Source organism: Orcinus orca, chromosome 19 (genome assembly GCF_937001465.1).
Source record: "Orcinus orca chromosome 19, mOrcOrc1.1, whole genome shotgun sequence".
Lineage (NCBI taxonomy): Eukaryota > Metazoa > Chordata > Mammalia > Artiodactyla > Delphinidae > Orcinus > Orcinus orca.
The window spans coordinates 49,847,784-49,862,615 of record NC_064577.1 but is presented as its reverse complement, the minus strand read 5'-3'; the positions used below and the strand labels follow the sequence as shown (position 1 = coordinate 49,862,615).

The 14,832-nt window shown below is 35.1% G+C and overlaps 1 protein-coding gene across 1 annotated transcript in view; it reads left to right on the top strand.

The window, feature by feature from the left end:
* BRIP1 (BRCA1 interacting helicase 1) overlaps window positions 1-14,832 on the top strand; it is a 196,288-nt gene that overhangs the window by 141,304 nt on the left and 40,152 nt on the right. The window contains 2 exon segments of the mRNA XM_033431634.2: window positions 1,278-1,437; window positions 2,450-2,571. Of these exon segments, the coding sequence (XP_033287525.1) occupies window positions 1,278-1,437; window positions 2,450-2,571 (282 nt within the window).

The window sequence follows — 14,832 nt, the reverse complement described above, 5'->3', positions numbered from 1 at the left end:
TAAAACAAGTAGGTAAAGCAGTTCAGTTTAAATCATAATAATCTCTACTACTGGCTTTTGTCTTTTTTAATTTATTTCAGCTCTTATATTTATTAACTTTTGCTTTCTTTGCATTTTCTGTTTAATTTTCTAGCTTCTTAAAAAGAATGCTTAATTCCAATAGTTTTAAATTTTTTAAATACATTTCAAGTTATAAGCATATTTCTAAGTATTGCCTTTACCTCATCCCACATGTTTCGAATTATGGGTGCTTTTTTATCATTCATATCTAAAGATGTCATGAATTTTATTGTGTTTTCCTCTCTAAACCATATGTTCTTGGGAATTCCCCGGCGGTCCAGTGGTTGGGACTTTGTGCTTCCACTGCAGGGGGCACAGGTTCGATCCCTTGTTGAGGAACTAAGATCCTGCATGCTGTGTGGTGCAGCCAAAAAAATAAAATAAATTTTAAACCATATGTTCTTTTTTGTTGTTATTTATTTTCTTTTTCTTCCAGTTTTATTGAAATATAATTGACATATAACACATATGCTCTTTCAGAATACAATCTTTAGTGTCGGGCTTGTATGTTTGTTTTTTCCCACTAACTTAATATTATTGACTTTTAATCTAAAATTGCATTGTTGTTAGGATATGTGGTTAATCTGGTAAGGATTCTTTGAAATTTGTTGAAAGTCCTTTTGTAATCTAGCACGTTTATTTTTGTAAATGTTCCATTTCTGCCTTTATATTTTCTACTTGTTGGCTACCTGAATCTCTGTTTATATATTTACTCAATTCAGTTTATTAATGATGATCAAATTTTAAAACAGCATAGCTGCCTATGGACTAGGTAGAATGATCTTAAAGAATCTTCATTTAAAGTATCTTTAGTTAAAGATACTAAGAACTTCACCTTAGATTTAGAGATAACTTAAAATTTATGAATTTTGACAGAAGTAATTTTTTCCTGCTTTTGAAATCCCTAAGATAGCAATGATAGAAGCAGTAGCAGGAGCAGCAGTAATGTTAGTAGTAATAGTAATGGTAACAGCAGCCACAACAGCTAACATCTGTGGAGCTCTTACTGGGTGCCAGACATCATTCAAAGCTTTCTATATCAGTTAATGAATTTACCCAATAACAACTCTATGACATATAATTGTTTTCCTCTTTTTATGGAGTCAAACACAGAAAGGTTAATACTCTTGCCATTGTAGTCACATGGTCTTTCAACAAATAAATGTAAGTTCAGTTGGACACACACACAAAACATTTCTTTTCTTTCCCCTTTTCAGTTACTAGAAAAGTTAAAAGAACGTTGGCTCTCCACTGGTGTATGGCATAATCTGGAGTTGGTGAAGACAGTCATTGTAGAACCACAGAGAGGAGAAAAAACTGATTTTGATGAATTACTGCAGATGTACTATGATGCGATCAAGTACAAAGGAGAAAAAGGTAATTGGAAATTATTTGATGGTCAGTGAAAAAAAATTTTTCCCATAAAGTGAAAAGTTGGTGCTGTTAGAATTTTATTTGTGTTATCTTTTTTAAATGAATTGCACTTGAGAAAAATTATATTTTATAATCCTAAGTGAAAAGAACATAGGTTAAAGAAATTCTTTTATTTGGAGTTGTTCTCCTATGAATATTTTCACTTGAAGATGACAGTTCAGTTTTATGAAATGGCATGCGTTCAGGTATTATCCCATAGACTTCCTTACGCTAACTAAAATGTTTTGTTAAAGAAGGTAGGTAGAGTATGCATTAATATCTTCCTTACTAGCCAAATGAGCCCTACATTTTTATGTAAAAAATATACTTTGTGCTTATATTTTATTACATAAGGTAAACTTGAGTTTTCAAAACATAACTGAAGGCTAAATTTCAAAGTTAGAGAATGCCCATAAAAAGTTTGACAAGAAGGGCTAATAGTAATTTATGAACAGTGCAACATCATAAAGATATTATAACATAATTGTCAATATCCTTGTATGGTAAGTTTATACACAGAGTATTCTGTGTACGTGTGTTTTAAATACTTTTCAATATAATATTGATTCAATATGATATATAGTAAATATTAGAGTTATTTAAATCATTCTGATAACTTTACATTCTGGTGGTAAAGATAGTGATTTCAATTCAGTATTTTAAAGTTAAAACAGTTGGTTCACAGTTGCTCAGCTCACATGCAAGTTACTACTCTGACATGGTTTTTCTGTATAGTTTAACTGGGAGATACACAGTTTATAAGTTGGTTCTACCATGTTGCACCTAAATGTAATTTTGTTTCTTTTATTTATTTGAAGACATTGAATTTTAAAAACTTTATAATAGTTTTAAATTTTGTTTCTTTAAAATTTGGTATTATAATTACTTAATAATCAGATCTTTTCAAAATGACAAGAATAAGAATTTCTGGGAATTTTGAGTGTGCTTATAAAAATGTTGATTTTTGTTGCTTAAGATGGCGCCCTCCTGGTGGCAGTTTGTCGTGGTAAAGTGAGTGAGGGTCTGGATTTCTCAGATGACAACGCCCGTGCTGTCATAACAATAGGAATTCCTTTTCCAAATGTGAAAGATCTACAGGTAGGCCAGCAAAGCCTTAAGAAGTTTTATTTATCACAGAAGTTGTTGATTTTGTGTAAGGTTAATTAGACATTTTTCTTGTATCCTCAGGCATTTTATATTATTTTTTAATTAATTAATTTATTTTTGGCTGCATTGGGTCTTGGTTGCTGCACACAGGCTTTTCTCTAGTTGTGGCGAGCAGGGGTTACTCTTCATTGCGCTGCACGGGCTTCTCATTGCGGTGGCTTCTCTTGTTGCAGAGCACAGGCTTTGTTGCAGAGCACAGGCTCTAAGCGCACAGGCTCTAGAGTACAGGCTCAGTAGTTGTGGCACACGGGCTTAGTTGCTCCGCGGCATGTGGGATCTTCCTGGACAGGGCTCAAACCCATGTCCCCTGCACTAGCAGGCGGATTCTCAACCACTGCGCCACCAGGGAAGCCCCAGACATTTTATTTTAATGCTCTAGTGACTCAGAATGAGTGAGAAAGGTTTAGGAGATACGGGTTTATTTTATTTTTAACTTACCCTGTCTTCTGCTTAGTAAGAGTGATTTTCAAAGTGTGGTCCTGGGTCGGGAGCATCACTATTATCTGGGAACTTAATAGAAATAGATATTTCCAGGTTCCATCGAGACCTACTGAGTCAGAAGCTTTGGAGGTAGAGCCCAGCAATTTGTGTTTTATCAAACTCTTAGTCGCAGACTGACAGGGGGCCCCCGGGGAATTCTAGGGCCCTTTCTCTATCTATCTCTATCCCTTCTCTCCAATGCCATGCCTTGCCCTGCAGATTTTAGTGATTTTCACTGTTTCAAGTTCTGATATTTTCCATTTCAGCTCGGCAGAAACACCATACTCTGCTTGTACTTCAGTGCTCTGTGCTACTGTCGGAAAATTATACCTAGGAAGAGAGCTGAGAATCATAGAGTTCACCTAATGGATCTTATGAGATTATTTTATCTCTGAGATTACAGTTTTAGGCTGCCTGGTGTCTACTCCCTAAAAGCAGTTGCTTTATCTGTTTTGTCCAGTTTTACAGTTACTTACAATGGGAGGGATATTCCTAAACCAGGTATTCTACCTTGGTCAGAAACAGGAGTTTTGCTTCATTATCACTAATTGTTTGCTAAACATACTTGAAAAATTATTTGTAGTAATAATTTGAAGCCTAAGGTGATGTTATCTTTATCGGGGAGGATTTTCTTTTACTTCCTACAGGAATTTGAAGTTGCTAGCAACCTGAGACCAAGACTTGAGGTTTTCTGGCCACTGAGCTGACTCCGTTGAGTATAATCCATATCGCTCCCAGGATACAACCTGTTAGGATCTCATACTAAAACAAGAATTCTTTCCCTAGGCAGTTATCTTCTTTATTGATAATATTTTACTAGACACTGTGAATTATATAGTAGTAACAGTAATAATATTTCTCTAATTAGCTTCTACTCTTCCCTGACCTCTGGACCTTGTCAAAATTTCTGAAAGTCCTCAGGAGGTATTTAATCTTTTCAGCCTACAGTACTTTGGTGGCTTCTACTGCCTTTCTCCAGCCACCAGTGCTACCACTGAGAGTGCTGATGGACATTCCCAGGGCTCCTATTCTAAAGTGGCTAATGCTGCCTCTGACTACTACTACTGATGAAACAGTAGACATCCACTCAAGAAAACTGTTGTGTTCACCATCAATAGTATTAGCGCTCATTCCACTGAAGCTGAGTTCTGCTGATTGTACTGCTGTAGGCAGTGGTACTGTCTTTTTTTGATGTCTTATCATTTTACCTTGGCCCTATATTACTGTACTAACGCTGCTTTGTTTAAGTGGAGAGAATCTCTTTCCCACACTTTCTACTACGCATTCTTCCCACATCTTAAATATAAATTTTTCCCCCTAAAACTAGCTCTTTCAACTTTTGCTTGTATCTTATTTCATTCTTGGACCTATGTATGAGTCCTTGAGAGCTGGAAAAGGAGCTTTATGGCTAATAACTAGGTTGTACTAAATATTACATTCACAAAGTAACAAATCCTGAAAGAATTCACATCAAACTCATAATAGTGATTGTGATTGAGAAGAGAAAGGAATGATATTGGGGGTAGTTATCAAAAGGGCTTTAGCTTTTCCTATAATAGCTATTTTACTAAAAAACAAGCTTAAAGAAAATATGGGGAGAACACAAGTGTTTATTATGTTATTCTTTGAAAAATCCTTAAAATTAAATAAAGTGTTACTTGTGAAGGAAAAAAAAATTACATTTACCTTCTGTTTTCCCTACTGTCATTCCCAACAACTGTGATTCTGGGTGTTGTTATTGCACCAATCTTGGATTTCTTAATGCTTTCTTTCCTCAGGATAAGTTCTTCCCAGGCAACATCTCAGTCTGTTGTTTAAAAAACAAGATACCGGTGACCTGCTCTGACATCCCTCAGTAATGGTCCTACTTGTCGTAGTTGTGCTTATTTGAATTCCAATGGCTCCAGTTGTATAAAATAGCAAAATAACAGAAGCTTCAATGAGGTCTGCATAGGGAGGAGAGGAGGGTGATTCTAAAGGAGTTTCCCTAGTGGTTCCTAAAAGGGACAAGTAGGGTGGACCCAAGAGTAGTCTGAGCTGCAGGATCAAGGGACAGACAGAAAAAGAGGAAAAGTCATTATTGGAAAGACTTGGAAGTGTATTTCTTGTTGCATATGTCTGGATCACTTCTTCCTGTCTAACAAACAATTCTAAAACTCAGTGGCTTAAAATACCAGTCATTTACTATGGGTCAGCATCTATGAGGGTGGGGTGGGCAACAGATGATTTCAGCTGGGCTCAGTCACCCTGCTATGGTTTGACCAACATAGGTTGCACTCAACTGGATCAGCTGTGCTGATGGATCTCATCCTTTGTGGACCAACAGACCAGCCAAAGCATGTTATTGCAATGGCAGGGTACAAGAGAGCAGGCTTGACTGTGTAAGCACTTTTCAAATACCTGTTTATGTCACATCTACTAACATATTGCCCAAAGTATGTCATATGCCCAAGCCCAAAGTCAACAGCAGTGGCGGGGTTGGGGGAAGGGGGTATTTTCCACCACACATGGCAAAGGGCTTAGAATAAGGACTCCAAAAAGGAGTCCTGGCCTTTTTTTTTTAATAACTAAAGGATATTTATAAAGCATTCATTCAAAAGACTGATGTTTATAAGCTTTAAGAGTATAGATATGCAATTTTTATAATAATTAAGGACTTTTATCTTCTGGAAATGACCAGAATATAATAGTACCTGAAATATCTGAGTATATGAAATAACTCAGAGCACCATTATGGATTTCTTAAAATTTATAAATGATCAAACAAGTTATTGAAAATAATAGTACACTTCTATAAGATATAAAAGAAATACAAAGTTTGAAATTTTAATAAAGCTCACTTCATTTTTTGTTGTTGTTGCCTGTGTTTTTGGTGTTATATTTAGGAAAACATTGCCAAATCCATGGTCATGCAGATTTGCCCCTAATGTTTTTTGTCAAAGAGTTTCATAGTTTTTGCTCTTAAATTTAAGTATTTGATCCATTTTGAGTAAAGTTTTGTATATGTTGTAAAATGAGTCTAACTTCCTTATATCTAAAATGAGTCTCTTGTAGACATCATATAGTTGGATCATGGGTTTTTTTTTTAATTAATTAATTTATTTTTGGCTGCGTTGGGTCTTTGATGCTGCTCGTGGGCTTTCTCTAGTTGAATCGAGCAGGGGCTACTCATCGTTGCGGTGCGCGGGCATCTCATTGTGATGGCTTCTCTTGCTGCGGAGCACGGGCTCTAGGTGTGTGGGCTTCAGTAGTTTTGGCGTGCAGGCTCAGTAGTTGTGGCTCGTGGGCTCTAGAGCGCAGGCTCAGTAGGTGTGGCACATGGGCTTAGTTGCTCCACGGCATGTGGGATCTTCCCAGACCAGGGCTCGAACCCACGTCCCCTGCATTGGCAGGCAGATCCGTAACCACCGCGCCACCAGGGAAGTCCTGGATCATGTTTTTTAATTTATTCTGCCAATATCTGCCTTTCTGTTGGAGAGTTTAATCCATTTACGTTTAAAGTAATTACTGATAAGGAAGGGCTTGTTTTACCATTTAACTGTTTGTTTTCTGCATGTCTTATGTGCTTTTTGTTCCTCAGTTCACTCATTATTGCCTTTTTTGTGTTTAGCTGTTTTTTGCTATGTACTATGTTGATTCCCTTCTTTCCTTTTGTGTATATTTTTCAGTTATTTTCTTAGTGTTACCTTGGAGTTAATCTCTGTCTCTCCCTTTTTATATTGTTATTGTCATAGATTACATCTTTATATATACATTGTGTGCCATTAACATAATTTACAGTTATTGTTTTATGCATTTGTCTTTTAAATCACATGAAAAAAAACAGTTACAAACGAAAAGTATGATAATATTGGCTTTTATATTTACCTACATAGTTATTTTTACCAGTGTTTTTTATTACTTCCTAAAGCACATACTTACACTGCCTTCATTATATTATATTTTAGTGTTTATAAATATGTTTTATAATCTGTTAGATTACCTCAAAGATTAGGACAATTTCTTAAATATCTTTGTCTCTACAATTAAATATTGCCTTGGAATATAGTGAGTGTTCAATAAGTTGATTTAATTAATGATTAATATGTTTATTATTTAATATATTTATATTTAAAGTCTTAAATATATGTATACTTATATATTTAACTATAATTAGGTATTAAATATATACTAAATATTAAAGTAAAATTAATTAAAATAAAACAAAGTTCAGTATATTTAATATAAGTTATCAAAATAGTAATTTGGTTTTGTTGTTTGTTTTACTTGGCATTGTTATTAAAAAACAACAACCCTCCATTCCTGGACTCTTTAATTAAGGCATCATAATGATAGTAATCATTATTTGATGATAATGACTAGGACAGTAGTAAACATTAATATTACTTATAATAAGGCAGTACAGTATGTTGTTACAATCATAAATCATTAAAGGAGTTATGAAGGGAATACTCAATTCCAATAGCATTTTACACCCTAATACATAGTAGAACATAATAATGGAGAGAGTATATTAATCATACTGGCTACTACTCTTTATATTAGTGTTCTCTTTTTGTGTTACAAATTACCACAAACATAGTGGCTTAAAACAGCACACATTTCTTATGTCACAGTTTCCATGGGTCAGGAGCCTGGGTGTGGCTTAGCTGGGTCCTTTGCTCACGTTTCCGCAAAACTGCAGTCAATGTTGTTGGCTGGGCTGCTTTTTCATCTGGCTCTTGGGGTCTTCTTCCGAGTTCATTTAGGATGTTGGCAGAGTTCAGTTCCTTATAGTTGTAGGACTGATCTAGCCAGGGGCTGCTCTCATCTCCTGCAGGCTACTCAGAATTCCTCGTTATGTGGCCTTCTCACAGGCCCTCTCACAGCATGGCAGGTTATTTATGCAAGGCCAACAAGATACTGTCTAGCTCCAGTCTCCTAAGATGGAGCCATACAACAACATAATAACAGGAGTAACTTCCTCACACCTTTGCGTTATAACATGATCTAATCAAGGGAGTGACTACCCCATCCCCTTGCCACATTCTGTTGGCTAGAAGCAAGTCACAGGTTCTGCTCACACTCAAGGTGAGAGGATTATACAAGACATGACTCTCTGGGAGTCACCTCAGGGTGTGTCTGCCATATTCTGGTTTTCTATAAAATGAATTGATGAACTAAATGATTTCCATAAATGGTTCTTCCAAACCTAAAACAATACTTCAAATTACTGGACCATAAATTAGGACTTCACAGTTTTCTTTTACATTAGTACTCAGCCTATCATGCAGAATAAGTGGAAATTATTTGTAAATGAGAACCTGAAATATTCTATCTTATGAAAACAAAACAATCTATTTCTGTCTTGTTTTCTCTATTGTTTTATTTGAATTCATATTTTAAAGAGTTAAGGTCAGTGTCCGAGTTAGAAAAGTGATTTGAGTGGGACAAAGAGGGCAATGACCTTAATTTTATGATACTAAAATTTTTTTCTTAAATTTGAGACAGATTATGGAAGTCAAAATTAAAATACAGTTTAAAATACTAACTTAAGACTCTTGTAGTCTCAACTGCAGAGTTAGGCTTTTAGAGAAGCAGGAAAATGTATGTTAGAGCCAAAAATATGACTTCTTTGGCTGTGACCAGGATTTCCTCTTCCCACCTTGGGGACTAGAAAGTAGAGGTAGGAAAATTTCATTTTGGAGCCAAGTGTGACTTGTTTAGTTCAAGTCATAATTTATTGCACATACCTCAGGGACCTGAAAATAAAGAAACCCACTGTGAAATGTTGATAACGGGCCACTCTGAAGGACAGGCATTAAGCTAACTTTCCTGGTGAGGATTTTTTTCACTTCCACCTTTCCCAGATGCTTCTTATCATTCTATAAGGACATACGTAATCATGTAATAGCTAAAAAGGAAACTTTCTGTGCACTAAAGCAAAGTATTTGAGGGACAGGAGAGTGAACCAAGGCCTTTATATGATTAGATGTTGGTGGAAAAATATAACTAAAAGAAAAGTTGTTTTCTTTTAATGCAATTAAGTCACAGTATAACAACACTGCCCTTTTAGTGGATATCTAAAACAAATCCTTTGGCCAATTAGTATGATATAAAAACTTAGACAGCCTTCAACTTTATAATTCAGGCATCCACATCTCAAGTTGGTGGCATGGGCATAATTTGTGAGACGTTGTAAGGTACGATATTTAGAGTTTAAAATTCCATTTTATTTGTATTCTTTAGCACAATTTAGTAGTATATAAAAATATTCTCCCTTCATGGGTATTGTGCCTTTTCCTCTGAAGAAAAATGCATAAAACCATGGCATGTGCCTAAAAATTTTTATGCTTTAAAAATGTTCCAGTTGGTATCTTAGATTTCTACAACAAGTTTAGTAAAATTTGATGGTAATATTCTATATCAGAAGAGCTCTTACAATTATTAAAATAACTAAGATATAAATTTTATGTTTGTGTATTATTTTGCTTTAGTAATATAGTATGTTGAATCACCAAAATAGATTTCATTTGGAAACTATTTAAAATTCCGATAGTGATCTGATTAGTTATCTCAGTATTGGCATATGATAATCATTATGAATTCCTTTTTTCATTTGGGAAACTTGTTTTAGCTCTGAAGATACTGGACTATTTAAGTATATTATTTTTTAATCAGTTTTGAAAAATTACATTAATGATTGAAAGATACTGGCATCTATTTTAATTTTGTTAGTTATTGACTTTATATCAACCACACATAAATTTATAAGCTACCATGCATTCTTGGCATTTTATAAACCTCAGAAAAGGGCTGTTATCCCTTGCTTGCCCCAGAGGATAACAGCATTAATAAAATTGAGTGCACATTAAACCAGTGCTTTCAAGTGTCAAAATATTATTAGATGATGGCAGTATTAGAATTCTTGAATCTGACATTTCTTTTTAAGTAGACTGTTGTTGTTCCTTCATTATTCTTGTTGCTTTGACAGCAATATGAATATTCCTGAGGAGATGAATGGAGGCGGGAATGCAAGGGATTATAGTATATCAAGACAAACTTGATTTCAGAAACAAAAACCTTTACTAATAATTTTGAGTAGATTCGTATTTTCCTTTTGAATCACTTTTATCATTGTGTTAATGATCTTGAGTGTTTTAGCATTCATTTATTCATTCAGTAACAAACTTTCACTAAGAGCCTGATTTGTACTAAATACAGTTAAGTGCGGAAATAAACAAGATGCTACTTCTAATGATGTCTATAATTTAGTAAAGTACTTGAACGTGTAACAGGATGTTTTGGTTGGACAGGGTCTGGGTGTTCCAATGCTTAGGGAAAGTGAAGTTGAGCAGCACCTTTCACCTCCCATCCAGATATCCATTTACTTTGAGTGATTTGCCTAAAATAGATGGAAATTCAAATCTCAGAGAAATGAGATTTGAATCTTGTCTATGTTGAGATTCAAACATACAAACATTTGATCAAGTGGAATGGCCTCATCAAAGGCCAGATTATAAAACTATTCAAGTTATTAAGACTATTCAGAAAAGTGAAACAACCACTTTTTGAATATCTGGCTAGAGTACCAAGTACTTTATAGACTGGTGACATGGTGATACATTCACAGATTATAGCCCCTTGTCTCATGGAGCTTACACTCTTGTGAGGAATGTTGAAATTAAAGTAATAAAGAAGCAATTAATTGCAGTTGTGATGAAGACTGTAAGAAAAAAGTCACAGGAACTATGAGAATGTATAACAGGATCCTAACCTAGTCTTTAGGGGTAAACAAAGACTTCCTGAGGAAGTGATATTTCAGCTGACACAGGAAAGAAGGCTCAGAGTTATGTAGGTGAGCAGAATGGGTAAGAGTATTCTCAGCAGATAGAACAGCATATGCTAAGGCCCTGAGGTGTGAAAGAGGATAGCTATTCCCAGGAATTGAAAGAAGCTGAGGAAGAGAGTGAGTTGGGGAGAATGGCATGTGAATAGAGGCTGGGAGACTTATTAAGAAGCCAAATCATTTAGGGCCCTGTGTGCCATTTTAAGGATTTGCGACTTTATTCTAAGCTATGGGAAACCAGATCCAGTAATAGAGCCTGAGGTCAGAATGTAGTGGGGTTCCGGTTATAGTGTAGCATCTGATACAGAAACCCACCTGGATCTAGCCCTGATAATAATATGTGGATACCCAAGGGAAATGGCTGTGTATATAAACTTAAAGGGCTGTAATACTAAACTCTAACATTTAGGAGTCCAGCAACTGGCTTTTGGAATTGTTAGAAACATTTAGGCCAAATCACAGATATGGAAGAAAAACCTCGTCACCTCTGAATGTCTGGAATAAGTTTATCCTCATTATTTAAACCTTTTTTTCCTCCTCAGAAAACTTTTTTTTCTAGTTTGTTTTTTTTTTTAAGATTGTTTGGCCAGAAGTATTATTAAAGCAGGTTCTAAGTATATCTTGAAATTCAAAAATTAAAATCTAGTTTAAATCTAAGTATTCCATCTACACTGACAACTTATAATTTGCCTTGGACAGAGAAAAATGAGATAACCAAACTCTTTGTTCCCATCCGTCCTGCAAAACAAACAAACAAATATGAAGTTACAAAATAAATGGATGAATTGCTGAGGTATTTTTAAATTAAAAATTTTTTTCCCCATATTTATTAAAGGAATCTTTTGGGTTTGGGGGAGGAAACATTTAAAATCACAAAATTTTCATCAAGTCTGATTGATAGCCTTTTCTTTCCAGTACTCATATCATTGTATTTCCTTAGGAAAAAAGCCATACCTGAATATAGCTACAAGTTAAACCTTTGGATAATTAATAAAGCAAATAAAACTTTTGTTTGTTTTTTGAAAAATTCTGAAGTTATTTTCCTGTGTTTATCTCTTTTTTTGGTGAGAAAAAGAAATTTTTAACCTTTATATTTTACTTTTGCTCACATAGTAGGTTGAAGGTTTTAAAAGTGAGTTTATCACGCTGGGGACTTGTAAGGTTGATTGACACTTAACTTATTCTGTTGGCACAGAGCATAATCAGTAGCACTACCTCAAGAGAAACAGTGGAATTGTTTCTTAATCTCTCTGAAAATAATTTTAATTTTTTTTCTTCAGAGCAGAATTTTAGTTGTAGTAGATTTTAATCAATTTACTTAGATTCTCTTAAAGCCTACAGGGTGCAGATATATAGATGGGCTTCAGGTGAGTGTGTCACTTGTTTTTTTCCAATTATAAAGTCTTAAGGTCAAAGATAATATAAACTGTAGTAGACATCAGTGTTTACAGCATCAGTCTTTACTGTTTTTCACTGAGATTAAGGTTTGATACCTTGGGAATGAGTTCAATTTATGCTTTCTACCTTTGGGACAGATAATCCCGGTGTGCCAAGGAATATAGTAAGCTATGTAATAAGTCATAGTGTAATTTCCTATCACATCAAAATGACCAGATTTGTTCTTTAAAATTACTTAATAGCAGGGTTTCTCTAGCTTGGCAGTAGTGACATTTTGGGCAGGATAATTTTTTGTTGTGAGTGATGTCCTGTGCGTTGTAGGATGTTTAGCTGCATCTCTGGACTTACCTGTAGATGCCAGTAGCAAATGTTTCTCCCTCACCAGTTTTGACAACCAAAAATGTCTTCAGATAGTGCCAGTATCTTCTGGTAGGCAAAATCACTCTCAGTTGAACACCATTGTTTTATATAGTGAAACATACAAGTGTATGTCATGAATTAAAATGAACAATCTACATTTATTTTTTTGTTATTTTTTATCAAGTTGAAAAAAATCCAATAAAACTTTTACTAAGAGCCTGATTTATACTAAAAACATTAGATGGTTTCTTATATTAACAATCTCTTGGCTTCTACCCCTTTCCCAGCCCCTGCTTCTGAGAAGCAGTGACTTTCACTTCTTTTATCTATTTCATCTGGTATTTACATCCATATAATCAATTTTAGACATTAACTATTTACTTCCTACGTGAGATAGGATTTTAGCTCACTTACTCCGCCTTTCCCTTCTTACATCCTCCCAATATCGTTAAATCACAATTTTTTATTAAATCCATAGTCAATATTCACATTATCATGACTATGAAAATATTGTTCACTGTAGTCAAATGATTTCCTTTAACTATTTTATTTTTTCTTTTAAAAATATCTTTAGGGACTTCTCCAGTGGCACAGTGGTTAAGATTCTGCGCTCCCAATGCAGGGGGTCCGGGTTCGATCCCTGGTCAGGGAACTAGATCCCACATGCATGCCACAACTAAGAGTTCGCATTGCCACAACTAAGGAGCCAGTGAGCCACAACTAAGACCCAGCACAACCAAATAAATAAATAAATATTTTAAATATATATATCTTTAAAGAAATCTTTAATAAATCTGCAACACCTCTCAATACAGTTTTCCTATGAGACCTGTCAGATAATAGGTTAGTTCTTTTTCTCCCCCTGAAGACATCCCTTTTGGATCCTTCTGATCTCCTGCTTCAATCAAGACTTAAGTTGCTCTTTAAGCTCACTTAACTGCCAATATCCTGAGATTTCCCTTTGCTGTCATCCTAGGAATTTGATTTGCTTGTCTTCTGTGTTAGGTCCCAAGTTTCCTGAATCTCAGACCTTGTTCCTGTTTCTTGTTTCTTATTTCATCTTTGTGGTACATATCCTCCAGCAGTTTCCCTATGCATCAATTTCCTCAGCCTTTCTGGACTCCTGCTGGCCTAACTGGCTTATTTCCCATCAGTAGCTCTGTGGGTACTTCGGTTTGAACTTTCGCCTCTCTGCTTAGTCATTTAGTCTGCTTTTCACAGTCATCTATTTGGGTTTAAAGTTACAGATGTCTTAGTTTCATTGAAGATAGAGACTATTTCTCTTTCTTATTTATCTTTTAATTTGGGGTCGGTTTTTAAGAGGCAAGGAGAGAAGAAAAATTTTTTTGCCTTCCTGAAACCAGAAGTCTTCATTACTTTCTAAGATAAAGTAGGAGACTTTGAAGTGCTATGATCCCACATGCTTTATTCCCACACTCACACCTTCACTTTTGAGAAGCTCTGAATCAAACATTCCTAACAATAATATTGCAAAGGTAGAAAGTAACAAATGTTTTTTAGAAATCAAATATTTACTTACGTTTGAAAGATGTTTCGATATAATAATATAAAAATCTAGATGGCAAAAGTATCAGAATTCATTTGTTGGGCTGTGGAGGTAATAAACAGAGTTTTAAGTATGTTTAAGTATGTTTTCAGTGTTTTCTAGTACTCACGTAATCTTTTACGTGCACATTTTCTCTTGCTCAAGTTCATTTTTAAAGGTATTTAATCATGTGAACTCTGAGTCTGAGCCTCCTCTCACTGGGATTAGCTTCTACTTTCTATGCCTGCCATTGCCACTAAACTTTTGTGGAGTCCTCCCAGAGCCTCAGTGCTTAGTTTTACATCTTTTCGCATCCACAAGCCTCTTCCATGAGAGACCTCCTTATCTTCCAGTGTTGTATAAGAGCAGGTGCAGATCTCTATCACTTGCTGAATGCAGCACTACTCACTTCCCTTAACAAAACCTCTAAATATTGTCGCATTCCTTCAAGAGCCTATGGTTCCATATACAGTCTCACATTGCTTTCTTATGTAAGACAATATTTCATTTTGTTAGTTATTATTGCTAGAAGGGTTTTATTCATAGTATTTGGCTCTTGTATGAGACTTTAACAAGGGAA